Source organism: Ovis aries, chromosome 14, assembly GCF_016772045.2.
Source record: "Ovis aries strain OAR_USU_Benz2616 breed Rambouillet chromosome 14, ARS-UI_Ramb_v3.0, whole genome shotgun sequence".
In the NCBI taxonomy this organism is placed as follows: Eukaryota; Metazoa; Chordata; class Mammalia; order Artiodactyla; family Bovidae; genus Ovis; species Ovis aries.
The window spans coordinates 34,976,636-34,987,782 of record NC_056067.1 but is presented as its reverse complement, the minus strand read 5'-3'; the positions used below and the strand labels follow the sequence as shown (position 1 = coordinate 34,987,782).

At 56.9% G+C, this 11,147-nt stretch overlaps 2 protein-coding genes across 3 annotated transcripts; both read left to right on the top strand.

Moving 5' to 3' along the window:
• The first annotated feature begins 74 nt into the window (after positions 1–74).
• Positions 75–3,345, top strand: LCAT (lecithin-cholesterol acyltransferase). Of its 2 annotated transcripts, none has more exons than XM_012189513.3 (6): positions 75–461; positions 966–1,122; positions 1,199–1,314; positions 1,409–1,504; positions 1,587–1,811; positions 2,749–3,345. In XM_012189513.3, the coding sequence occupies exons 2-6, from the start codon at positions 1,028–1,030 to the stop codon at positions 3,321–3,323; spliced, it is 1,107 nt and encodes a 368-aa protein (XP_012044903.1). In that variant the 5' UTR covers positions 75–461; positions 966–1,027; the 3' UTR covers positions 3,324–3,345. The 2 variants fall into 2 exon arrangements, with proteins under 2 accessions (XP_012044903.1, NP_001156040.1); NM_001162568.1 differs by having other exon boundaries at positions 98–251; positions 2,749–3,323.
• Positions 3,346–4,836: 1,491 nt separating this feature from the next.
• Positions 4,837–7,365, top strand: PSMB10 (proteasome 20S subunit beta 10). Its single transcript, XM_004015082.5, has 8 exons — positions 4,837–4,961; positions 5,198–5,285; positions 5,377–5,474; positions 5,586–5,726; positions 6,002–6,117; positions 6,228–6,286; positions 6,916–7,067; positions 7,193–7,365. The coding sequence occupies exons 1-8, from the start codon at positions 4,906–4,908 to the stop codon at positions 7,302–7,304; spliced, it is 822 nt and encodes a 273-aa protein (XP_004015131.1). The 5' UTR covers positions 4,837–4,905; the 3' UTR covers positions 7,305–7,365.
• The last annotated feature ends 3,782 nt before the right edge of the window (positions 7,366–11,147 follow it).

Below are 11,147 nucleotides of genomic sequence, written 5' to 3'. Positions count from 1 at the left end.
GGCTGTCCCTCCCACTGGCCCTGGGGCCCCTCCCACCCCTACTCCAGATAAGGCCAGCCCAGGACCGCTTTACCGGGCACCAGGCACTAGGGCTGGAATGGGGCTGCCCGGCTCCCCGCGGCAGTGGGTCCTGCTGCTGCTGGGGCTGCTGCTCCCCCCTGCTGCCCCCTTCTGGCTCTTCAATGTGCTGTTCCCCCCGCACACCACGCCCAAGGCCGAGCTCAGTAACCACACACGGCCCGTCATCCTCGGTAAGCCCCCGCCAGGCCCGATACACCCGGGATAGCCCTTGGGGAACCAGGGCCCCCGCCCCTGGTAGCACAGCCTGCCGATGCCCTTCTGCCCATGCGTTAGCCCCGATTTTTAACTCAGTGTTTGGAGGGGCCAGAGGCTTGTCCTGAGGAGAAATCCACCCCTTCTCGCACCACACTGTTCCTGTGTCTCCAAGGTGTCTCCCCCAGGTGGGTGGAGTGGCGGGTGGGTGTGCCGGAGGGCTTGGTCAGGGCATTACAAGCTGTGGTCAGCTGTAGCTGTAGCCAGACCCTGGGTCCAGCCCCCTCTCTCCCCCCCGCCGCTCCTTCCTCAGCCCCCACCCCTGCAAGGACGAGGTGCCCAGCCCAGGAGAGCAGGAGAGGCCTGTCAAGTCCTGCCCCCGCTCCCCACACTATTTGTTCTCCTCTTGGACTTTGGCAGAGATGGAGAGTCATGCTAGCTGTTTGCTCTGTGGGGGCAGGGGTCAGTGGCCTTGGCCACTGGATCTTCCCTCTCTGGGGGAGTCTGAGCTTTGGGGAGACGGAGCAGTGGATATGAACAGAAAGGATCTTGTCCTTAGTCTCTGGGGGTTGACGGTGTGTATAGGAGAGGAAGGGGTGGGGCTAGTGACTGTGGTGTCGGGGAGGTGAGGCTAGGGCGGGGTCCACCACAGGGGAATGGGAGGGATCCAGAGTGAAGGCTGGTGCCCGCAGTGCCCGGCTGCCTGGGGAATCAGCTGGAAGCCAAGCTGGATAAACCGAGTGTGGTGAACTGGATGTGCTACCGCAAGACAGAGGACTTTTTCACCATCTGGCTAGATCTCAACATGTTCCTGCCCCTTGGGGTAGACTGCTGGATCGACAACACCAGGTGGGTGCTGTCCCCTCTGGCCTAGTCCCTTGCCCTGCTCCTTGGCCGGGTCTGCTGAATGTCCCACTGCCCCCAGGGTTGTGTACAATCGCAGCTCTGGGCGGGTGTCCAATGCCCCCGGTGTACAGATCCGTGTCCCCGGCTTTGGCAAGACCTACTCTGTCGAGTACCTGGACAGCAGCAAGTTGGCAGGTGTGTGTGTGCTGAGGGAGAGGTGGGGCTCTAGGCTGTGTTGGGCTTGCAGGGGCCATGGCCATAGCCCCTGGTGCTGCCGCCTTCCCCACAGGTTATATGCATACACTGGTACAGAACCTGGTCAACAACGGGTACGTGCGGGATGAGACAGTGCGGGCCGCCCCCTACGACTGGCGGCTGGAGCCTAGTGAGTGTGTCTATGTTTAGGGGGCTTGGGGGGCAGGGCAGAGGCCCCCACCTCCAGCCATGCTGACCCATCCCCGCTGCAGGCCAGCAGGAAGAGTACTACCTGAAGCTTGCTGGGCTGGTGGAGGAGATGCATGCCACGTACGGGAAGCCGGTCTTCCTCATTGGGCACAGCCTTGGCTGCCTGCACCTGCTCTATTTCTTACTGCGCCAACCCCAGACCTGGAAGGACCGCTTCATCGACGGCTTCATCTCTCTCGGGGCTCCCTGGGGAGGCTCCATCAAGCCTATGTTAGTCTTGGCCTCAGGTGAGAGGGCCTGTGATCACTTGGGTCCCATAGGATGTGGGGGCGTGGTGGAAAGAAGCTGACTGTGGGCTAAGCCCTACTCCTGTTTTCTCACAATGCCCAGCTGGGGGGTGTTGTCTACCACTTCTGGGAAATAGCCCCTTTCATTGTCCTTGGAGAGCAGTGAGTCCAGCCTGGACTGTTAGACAAATTGCTGACAGTTTGTCTCAGCGATGATAAAGGGGAGGTAAACAAAGATGAAGTGAATCCCAGCAACCTGACTCATTGCTCAGTCTGACTGAAGTCTGTTCCTTCTGGCCTCAGGTCTACCCACTCAGCTCCCAGGAGGTGCTTTGCACGCGGATCTTCCCTAAGCCAGGCCACAGCAGATCTGCCAAAGCCAGGGCCAGACCCCAGGAGCCCCTCCTGCCCTTCCCTGAGGAGTGGCACAGATACCTCGTGTGGAGCATGTACTGTAGGCTAAGCACACCTGGACATGGTCTTACCCCTAGGAGCTGAAGTGAAGGAAACACCAGACCACATCAATGGGTGTCAAACAGAGATGGGTCTCATTTCATCCTTCCCAGAACACAGCTCTGAGCCCTGTGCAGCACAGGCCACAAGGGTCAACAGACACTTGCCTGAGACAGAACTGCCAGCACTATATCCCCCCAACTCATACTCCCGTCCTCATGAAACACTGCTCCCCTACCCTCCTGTTGTAGCCCTCCAGCTCTGCCTGTCAGAGGTGCCATGGGGGCTTCTCAGTTAACAAGTACACATGAGCACTTCTTGAATGCTAGGCCGGTTCTAGTCTAGGACTTGGAGTCTGTGTTTGGATTGGGTAAGGACAAGATTGAGTGTCCAACTGGCTTGGGCTGGGGGGCAAGTTGTGGGCCTGGAGTAGCCAGGCCTGCTGGCTGGAGTAGCCCTGTCCCACCTTACTCTCTGTCCCCAGGTGACAACCAAGGCATCCCAATCATGTCCAGCATCAAGCTGAAAGAAGAGCAGCGCATGACGACAACGTCACCCTGGATGTTTCCTGCCAGGCAGACGTGGCCTGAGGACCACGTGTTCATTTCCACCCCCAGCATCAACTACACAAGCCGTGACATGCAGCGCTTCTTTACAGACCTGCACTTTGAGGAAGGCTGGTACATGTGGCTCCAGTCACGTGACCTGCTGGCAGGCCTCCCAGCACCTGGCGTGGAAGTGTACTGTCTGTATGGCATAGGCCTGCCCACTCCTAGCACCTACATCTATGACCACGGCTTCCCCTACACAGACCCTGTGGATGTGCTATATGAGGATGGTGATGACACTGTGGCCACGCGTAGCACCGAGCTCTGTGCCCGCTGGCAGGGCCGCCAGAAACAGCCCGTGCACCTGCTGCCTCTGCCAGGGACACAGCACCTCAATATGGTCTTCAGCAATCAGACACTGGAGCACATCAATGCCATCCTGCTGGGTACCTACCGAAATAGCACTGTTGTACCCCCGACTGCCAGCCCAAAGCCCATGCCCCCTGAATAAAGACTTTCCTTTGCTGTTAAAAGCCCTGACATGTGTGTTGTGGGTTGAAGGAAAGGCACTAGGGTCCTCACACCAGGATGCATTCATCTGCAGCCACAGGCCTGGAGCTTTGTGGAGGAGCTGTGCTAAAGCCTGGGACTGAACTGGGCACCTTGAGATGTGTAGCTTCCCACGAGAAGGGCATGGCAACCTGCTCCAGTATTTTTGCCTGGAGAATACCAGGGGCAGAGGAGCCTGGCGGGCTACAGTCCATAGGGTCACAAAAAGACACACGACTGAAGCGATTTAGCATGCACAAACTGCTGGTTGAGCTGTTTAAGCAGCCCGCCTGTGCCTGCCTCTGCTCTGGGCACTGGGGACTGGAGGCAGCTGCACACATAGCAGTGGAATGGGCATACATGGAGCCAAGGGTACAGGATGTGGAAGATCTGAAATGTTCCTCCTAGCTCCCAAAAGGGCAGGCGAGACCCCGCCTCTGGACAGAGGCTTTTGAGTGCTAGGTGCGTGACAGAGTTTAGAATCTAGGAATGTGACAGCCATTAAATAGGTCACTTCACTAGTGAAGATTTAATTTTTAGGTAATGGAGCTACGTGATCTGAGAGAAAAGTATAGAGAGCAACAAGGTGGTGAGTCTTGTGGGTCAGGAAAGGCTTCCCAGAGGAGGTTTTGTCAATGCAGAGATCAGATGGAATGAATGAGAAGGGTGACTATGAAGACTCATTTGAGCCTAAGAGCTGTGTGCAACTGATATAGGGTTTAACCAAGGAAAGAGTGTGACCAGATTTCCAACCTAGAAAAGAGTCCCCTCTCTGTAGCATGGAGTATAGTCTGGGGTGGAGGGTGAGGGGCAGGAATTGTGGGGAAACCAGTGCTGTGCCCAGCGGGGAAAGGATGCTAGCTGAGACAAGCAGTAATCCAGAGAAAGAACTGGCTAGATAAAGGGTCCTTTGGGAGGTGAAATAAGGCTTGGCCATGGGCAGAGCCCAGCATGCCTACAGGCCACCTGAGGGACAACCATGATGCCCCTTCTGAGAGAGGAAGGATGGCATCTGAAACATGGAAGACAGATCAGCATCGCCTTGGCTGAGAGGACTGAGCCTCACTCAGTGTTTGGGTTCTGGGAAGAAGGCAGAGGCAGCAAACAAGAGGCAGGAGTTGGGAGAAGGACAAAAGGTAGCCATGACTGATGCCGTTGAAGATTGATAATAATAAGAACAGAGACTTGGTCAATGTGATAGCCTTAGGGCACTGAGACTTGAGGTTAGAGATGGGGTCAGGGTAGGCAGAGCTCGGGGCTCAGGCTGGACAATGGCTAAAGAGGAGGGATTTGTCCCTCTGTTCAGTCAGAGGACCCAGGAGCAGCTTGGAGTGCCAGGCAAGGGACATCTCCCCTCTTCCTAAGCTGCGAAAGACCAGAGCTGAAGGTGAAAGTGAAAGAGAAGATGCAGAAAGGGACCAGCATGCTCTGAGGAAAGGTGAAAGCGAAAGGGGGAAACAATAGTGCAGCCCGGCAGAGGACAAGCCTTCCGCCTTCTTTCTTGCCTGCTGATCCCACTCCTCTGACCCCCTGCCTACCTGGAGATGCAGAAGACAGTGCTAGAGCCCCAAAGCGGCTTCTCCTTCGAGAACTGTGAGAGGTGAGGGCGGGAATGGTTGGTTTCCCAGCTGCCTATGCCCTTCAGCGAGGGCTTCCGGGAGTGAGAACCCCGGGATCTTTAAAATTTCTGGGGGCGAGAGTAGGGGAGGGTACGTGTGTTGAACGACTTCGGTTCCCAAGTTTACCCCAGGAGGTGAGGGAAACCGGGACAGAGGTAGGGGCTGTGATGAGGGTCCCATAAGAACTGAAACCTGGGCCTCTCCTCTCCGTTTCCAGAAACGCAGCCTTGCAACGCGCCCTACCGGGGCTCCGGGTCCCTCACGCACGCAAGACCGGGACCACCATTGCAGGCCTTGTGTTCCAAGTAAGCAGGGAGCTGGGATGGTGCGGCCTAGAGGGGCGGCGGGAAATGGGACGTGGGGACTAGGCCAACGGCTCCTCCCCCCTACCCCCAGGACGGGGTCATCTTGGGCGCGGATACGCGGGCCACTAACGATTCGGTCGTCGCGGACAAGATCTGCGAAAAGATCCACTTCATCGCCCCCAAAATCTAGTGAGCATTCCTCCGCCTAACTCTCCCCCTCCAAGAACCGCCCCCTCGTTCCCATCCCGGGTGCCAGCACGTCCTAGCAACGCCCACACGGACCCCTCCTTTCGCCCTCAGCTGCTGTGGGGCTGGAGTAGCCGCGGACGCCGAGATGACCACGCGGATGGCGGCGTCCAACATGGAGCTACACGCGCTGTCCACGGGCCGCGAGGCCCGCGTGGCCACCGTCACCCGCATGCTGCGCCAGACGCTCTTCCGGTGCTGAGGCGGGTCTAAGCTGACCCCGAGGCGGGGCAGCTGCGGGGAGGGCGGGGCTGAGAGGACGCAGGACCGGAGAAAGGACTGGGCTGCGAAGTCCGAGAGCCCGGAAGAGGCGGGCCTAAGAGCAGCTAAGCGGGCGACGGCGGGGAGCGCTGTCAGTTATGGGGAGCTAGACCGCGCGAAGGGGCGGGGTTCGGACGCAGGGGCTGTTTGTGGAGGGGCGGGACCTGGGCTCCGGTGCTTTCCACTGACCGTACCCACTCGGCTAAAAGGTACCAGGGCTATGTGGGAGCGTCGCTGATCGTGGGCGGCGTGGACTTCACAGGACCGCAGCTCTACAGCGTGCACCCCCATGGCTCCTACAGCCGGCTGCCCTTCACGGCCCTGGGTGAGCGCTTCTGCCCGCTCCCCAAGAACCTTGCTATGCTACCTTGACCTCAACGTTTATCCCACGACTGGGCGGCCGCAGTTGATCTCAGATGGCCCTCTTGCTTGCAGGATCCGGCCAGGATGCGGCCATAGCAGTGCTAGAGGACCGGTTCCAGCCGAACATGACGGTGAGTGACAACTGCCCCCCCTACCCCCACCACATTACGCGAGCTTTGATGGGAAGTGCACCCGTGAGCTGGGGAAACGCAGAGGAACCCTGGCCTAGTCGGGGAAGGCTTCTCGGAGGTGACTGAGTGGAGACTGAGGGGCCAGTGGAGTGAGGGTGAGGTGCTATTCTAACAGTGCCAAAGCTTGGACTGCCTCAGAAGTCAAAACTCAAAGTGCCATTTGAACTTGAGGAGAGAGGAACAGCAGGTGGGGTCTGGGGTCTGGATTTTGTTTGGGATGGATAGAAGCAGAAGGCATATGTATGTCACTTTATAAGCAGCTAAGGCCCAGAAAGAAAAGGCAGTGAGGGGGGAATTGGGGGTGGGTGAACAGGCCAGTGGAAGCACAGCCACAAGTGTGACTCAGAAGCTTGTGAAGATGGGGGCAGTGGGAACATGGGGTCACTGTACAGGGGGACACTGAAACCAGGATAGAGGAGCTTGGGGTGGAGATGGGGGTGTAGGGCGAGAGAGTGGGAAGTTTGGGTGTGAGCAAATGAGGCCTGGCTTCAAGATGAATTGTCTCTAGGCTACAGCCTAAGGGTGATCTAGAAGGGTCCATCAGGCCTCACTGACACACATCATTGCAGCTGGAGGCAGCGCAGGAGCTGCTGGTGGAAGCCATCACTGCAGGGATCCTGGGTGACCTGGGCTCTGGGGGCAATGTGGATGCATGTGTGATCACCGCGGCCGGCGCCAAGATGCTGCGAGCCCTGAGCTCTCCCACAAAGCCTATAGAGAGGTAGGAGCACTGGGGGTGGAGGAATCCCAGGGGAGGATGGATTTGGTGGTAGCGGGAAGACAGGGCTATAGAGGACGGGACACTTGATGGGCCCCTTTTGAGGGGTCATCCCTGCTTCTTCCCAGGTCCAGCCAGTACCGCTTTGCCCCTGGGACCACACCTGTCCTGTCCCAGACAGTGGTGCCGCTGACCCTGGAGGTGGTGGAGGAAACTGTGCAGGCCATGGATGTGGAGTGAAGTAGGCTGAGGCTTAGAGCTTGGAACAAGGAGGAATAAACCCAGAAAACACAAACACCTACTTCGGCAGATGACTGTCTTTCTTGGGTGGAGGGGAACAAGCAGCCAGCAGGGCTCTGTGGCTAAGGTGTCCTGCAAAGGCCATTCCTTCCCATGGCTGCAATCTGGCCTGAGGGGCACCATTTACTCACCACCTTAGTCATCTACCCCTCTAGAACCCCAGCCCTGGCAAGCCATTGCAGGCTCAAGGTGGAAAGCCCCCTCTGCATACCATGGAGGCTCCCCCTACCACTCCCATGCCCTCTGGTCCACTGGAGACCATTGTACAACCCAAAGGGCTCTATGTACTGCCCCCACGAAGAGCCTTTACTTGCCTCATCAGTGATCAAGGACAAAGCCCACAGCTCCCAGTCAGATCGCGCCCCCCACCCCCCACCCCGCATTGCCCCACTATGGCTAAAATGCCGATGGAGGAGCTGCTTCCTGATTCCAAGGGCAAGTTCTCACAAGCACACTCCTATAACGCCTTTATCTGTGGAACCCCTCGATGACCAGGCACACCTGAGGTACTAACACGACGCTGAGCTTCTGCTTGCACTTGTTAGGCTATGACTAGGGGAACTGACTCTGTTTTCTGACTGCCAGGGATCACAGGGCTCACGTGGGAAGAGATGACATGACACATTTATCCAGCAGACTTTTGCCGAGCACCCAGGTGCTAGGTGCTGGTGGGAGCATCCTGCCCTGGGAGAGAATGGCTGAATTCCCCTGGAGCTTTGAAACTGCTAGAATCTGCCCAGTCCCTGGGGAGAGCCTAATCCAGGCTGGACATCCCTAGGTCTCTGATTGTGCTTTTTCCCTCAGTGTTTTATTATGAAGGTTTTTATTTTTATAAACATAAAAACTGAAAAAATTGCACACTGGGGGCTTCCCTGGTGGCTCAGTGGTAAAGAATCTGCCTGCCAATGCGGGAGATGGGTTTGCTAGCTGGTTCAGGAAGATTCCACATACTAAGGAGCATGGGCCACAACTACTGAGCCTGTGCTCGTGAGCCGGGAAAGCTCAACAATCAAGCCCATGTGCCGCTGAAGCTCACAGGAAGATCCCACATACTGAGGAGCATGGGCCACAACTACTGAGCCTGTGCTCGTGAGCCAGGAAAGCTCAACAATCAAGCCCACTGAAGTCCATGTATCCTCCAGCCTGTGCTCCACAACAAGAGGAGCCACTGCAACGAGAAGCCTGTGCATTGCAACGAAGAGTAGCCCTTGACCGCAACCAGAGAAAAGCCTGCATAGCAACGAAGCTCCGGCACAGACAAAAATAAGTAAATATATATATATATTTTAAAAAAAAGCTTCTCCCTGAAATCCATCAGAGTGTTTGGGTTAAAAAAAAAAAATTCCACACTGAACACCTATATACCCACCATAGGCTTTACAATTAGTATTTTGTTATATTTGCTTTATTACCTATCTATCCTTCTCTCCAGTCAACAATTAACTTTTTTTTTTCCATCTTGTTGTTTTGACTGATGTGTTCTTGAATCAGCCACAGTGCTCACACTCTAAAGGAGGCAAACCAACTTACCCATTGCAACTCTGCACACAGGGGTGTCCTCTCTCTCTCAGTTCAGGCTTAGCTTGGAGCTCTTCAGTGAATGGGCTGTAGATACCAGGGGTTGTCCATGGGAGCCCCAAGGGCTGGACGCTGGCAGATTTGATGGCTGTCACCTGTCACCCTTCTACCCTTGACCTCCATCCAGGGTCAGTCAGTCACCAAGAGCTCATACCTTGCCCTCCTGTGCACAAGACCCTTCCTAGACATCATCATGAACAGTGTGAGCTCTGAAACCAGACAGGTGAAGCTTTGGGGCCACGCATACCACGTGGCAGGAGAGTCATCACCTCCCTGAGCAAACCATGACTTCTGTTCCAAGTTGATAAGGAATCTCTGAGATGATGTGCTAGGATTTGCGCTGTCCTGGCCACTGGCCCTGGCTCTCCACAGTAGAGCTGGTACAGGTAGATATTCCTTCTACCAGTCAGGAACACTCCTGAGTGCTAAGCAGACTTCTCTGGGTCTGACAGTCCTGACAGCTATGGGAGACTTCCCTGATACCACCCACCAAGTGGTCGCCATTAAGGCTAAGCACAAGTCCTTAGTACCTGGTGCTCAACACTTGGGATATGAGGTGGGGACCCAATCAGAGAACAGGATTTGGGGGATGGAGGAGGTGAGAGCCTCACACCTGGGCTCTATCTGATAAGGCCTGGGTGGAGGGCTCTGACACAGAACCCTCCTGCTGACACAGCATGGGAAGGAGCTGCTTGGCTTCACTCCTGGGACTTTGGCGCAAGGACAAGGAGGCCCATAAAGCCAGGCCCAGTTCTCAGCCTCATGTCTGCTGTAGTGTTGCTGCTCAGACTGACCCTTAGCCTCGTCCTCCTTGGCTCCTCCTGCGTTGAGTGGGCCTGGCCCAGCCCTGACTGAACAGCCTTAGGGCAACACAATACCAGCCCAAGCTTCCTGCTCAGGGGCTCAGAGAAGGGGCTGGAGTGGCTAGAAGGCAAGCAGGTAGAGTGGGTAAAGGAAAAAGGATGTGGCAGGGCTGGGAGAAAGCACGAGGTGGGCAGGGGCCAGTCTCCCAAATGGGACGGGAGCTTGGGATGGGTTCAGGAGCAGGGGAGGGTTTAGGAAGCCTTGAAGCAAAAGGTGGATGTGTAGAGCCATCTGGCTGTATGTGGTGTCCAGACTGCTAAGGTCTGGAGTGAGTGGAGAGGTTAGGAAGGGGACAACATAACAACTGGGTCAGGGGGAAGAATGGCCTGGGATGGGAGGTGGAGTAGAGCTGGTCTGAGTAGGATGGAGAGAGGTGGGAGAATGGACAGGATGTCGGGGCTGGTTGGATGGGGCAGCTGAGATTGTTGTAGAGGCCCAGAGGTGCTCATGAGGGAAGGAGCAGTGATAAGAGCCCTCTTGATCTGGACCCCTTTGGAGAGACAGCCTGAGGGCACCCAGGAGGAGAGGAGAAGTGGGCTGGGATGCGGGAAGCAGGTCCTTTCCAGTCCAGTGGCCAGGCTGTGGCGTTCTTGCCATTAAACCAGCGCTGCACTTCAGCCAGAGGACTGTCAATGGGAAGAAGGCAGTGCTGGGCCCCTGGCCCTGGGACGTGTCCCCGTAGGTACAGGACCCTGCGGTGGGGCAGGATGTCAGGTGTTTCATGCCTGGGTTTAGCCTGGGCCCACCCCCACTGCTAACCCCTGACCCCAGGACAGCAAAGGCTTCTGCTTCTGCGGTGGGTCTGTCACTGGCCAGTCTTGGGCAGTCACGGCTGCCCACTGCAACGTTGTGGGATTGCTTCCCCTCTCCCTGCACCACCCCTGCCCCAACTCCCCACCACCTTGCTCTGGAGGCCCCTCTCTTGTCACTCTACCCTCCCTCTGGCTGCCCAGCCCCACTCTCACTGGAGGCCTGGCTGCCACTTTGTCATCCTGGGTGAATACGACCCAGCATCTGGTGCTGAGCCTTTGCAGGTCTGTCCATCTTGTGGTGAGTGCCTGGGCTGCAGACGGGAAAGGAAGGGTGGGCAGTGTAGGTGTGTAGGCCCTAGGGGTGAGGAACTCACAGAATGCCCTGGTCTAACCCCTGGCACCCATCACCCTGGGGGCCTGTGCCCACGCCCATCCTGCACGGCCCCTTCCTGGCTTCACAGGCACCCTTCCTGGAATCCCACCACCATGAACAATGATCTCATATTACTGACACTCTCCTCCCCAGCCCAGTACACAATGTGCATCTCACCAGTTTTCCCAGCTTCCTCACATGGCTGGGTGCCTCAGT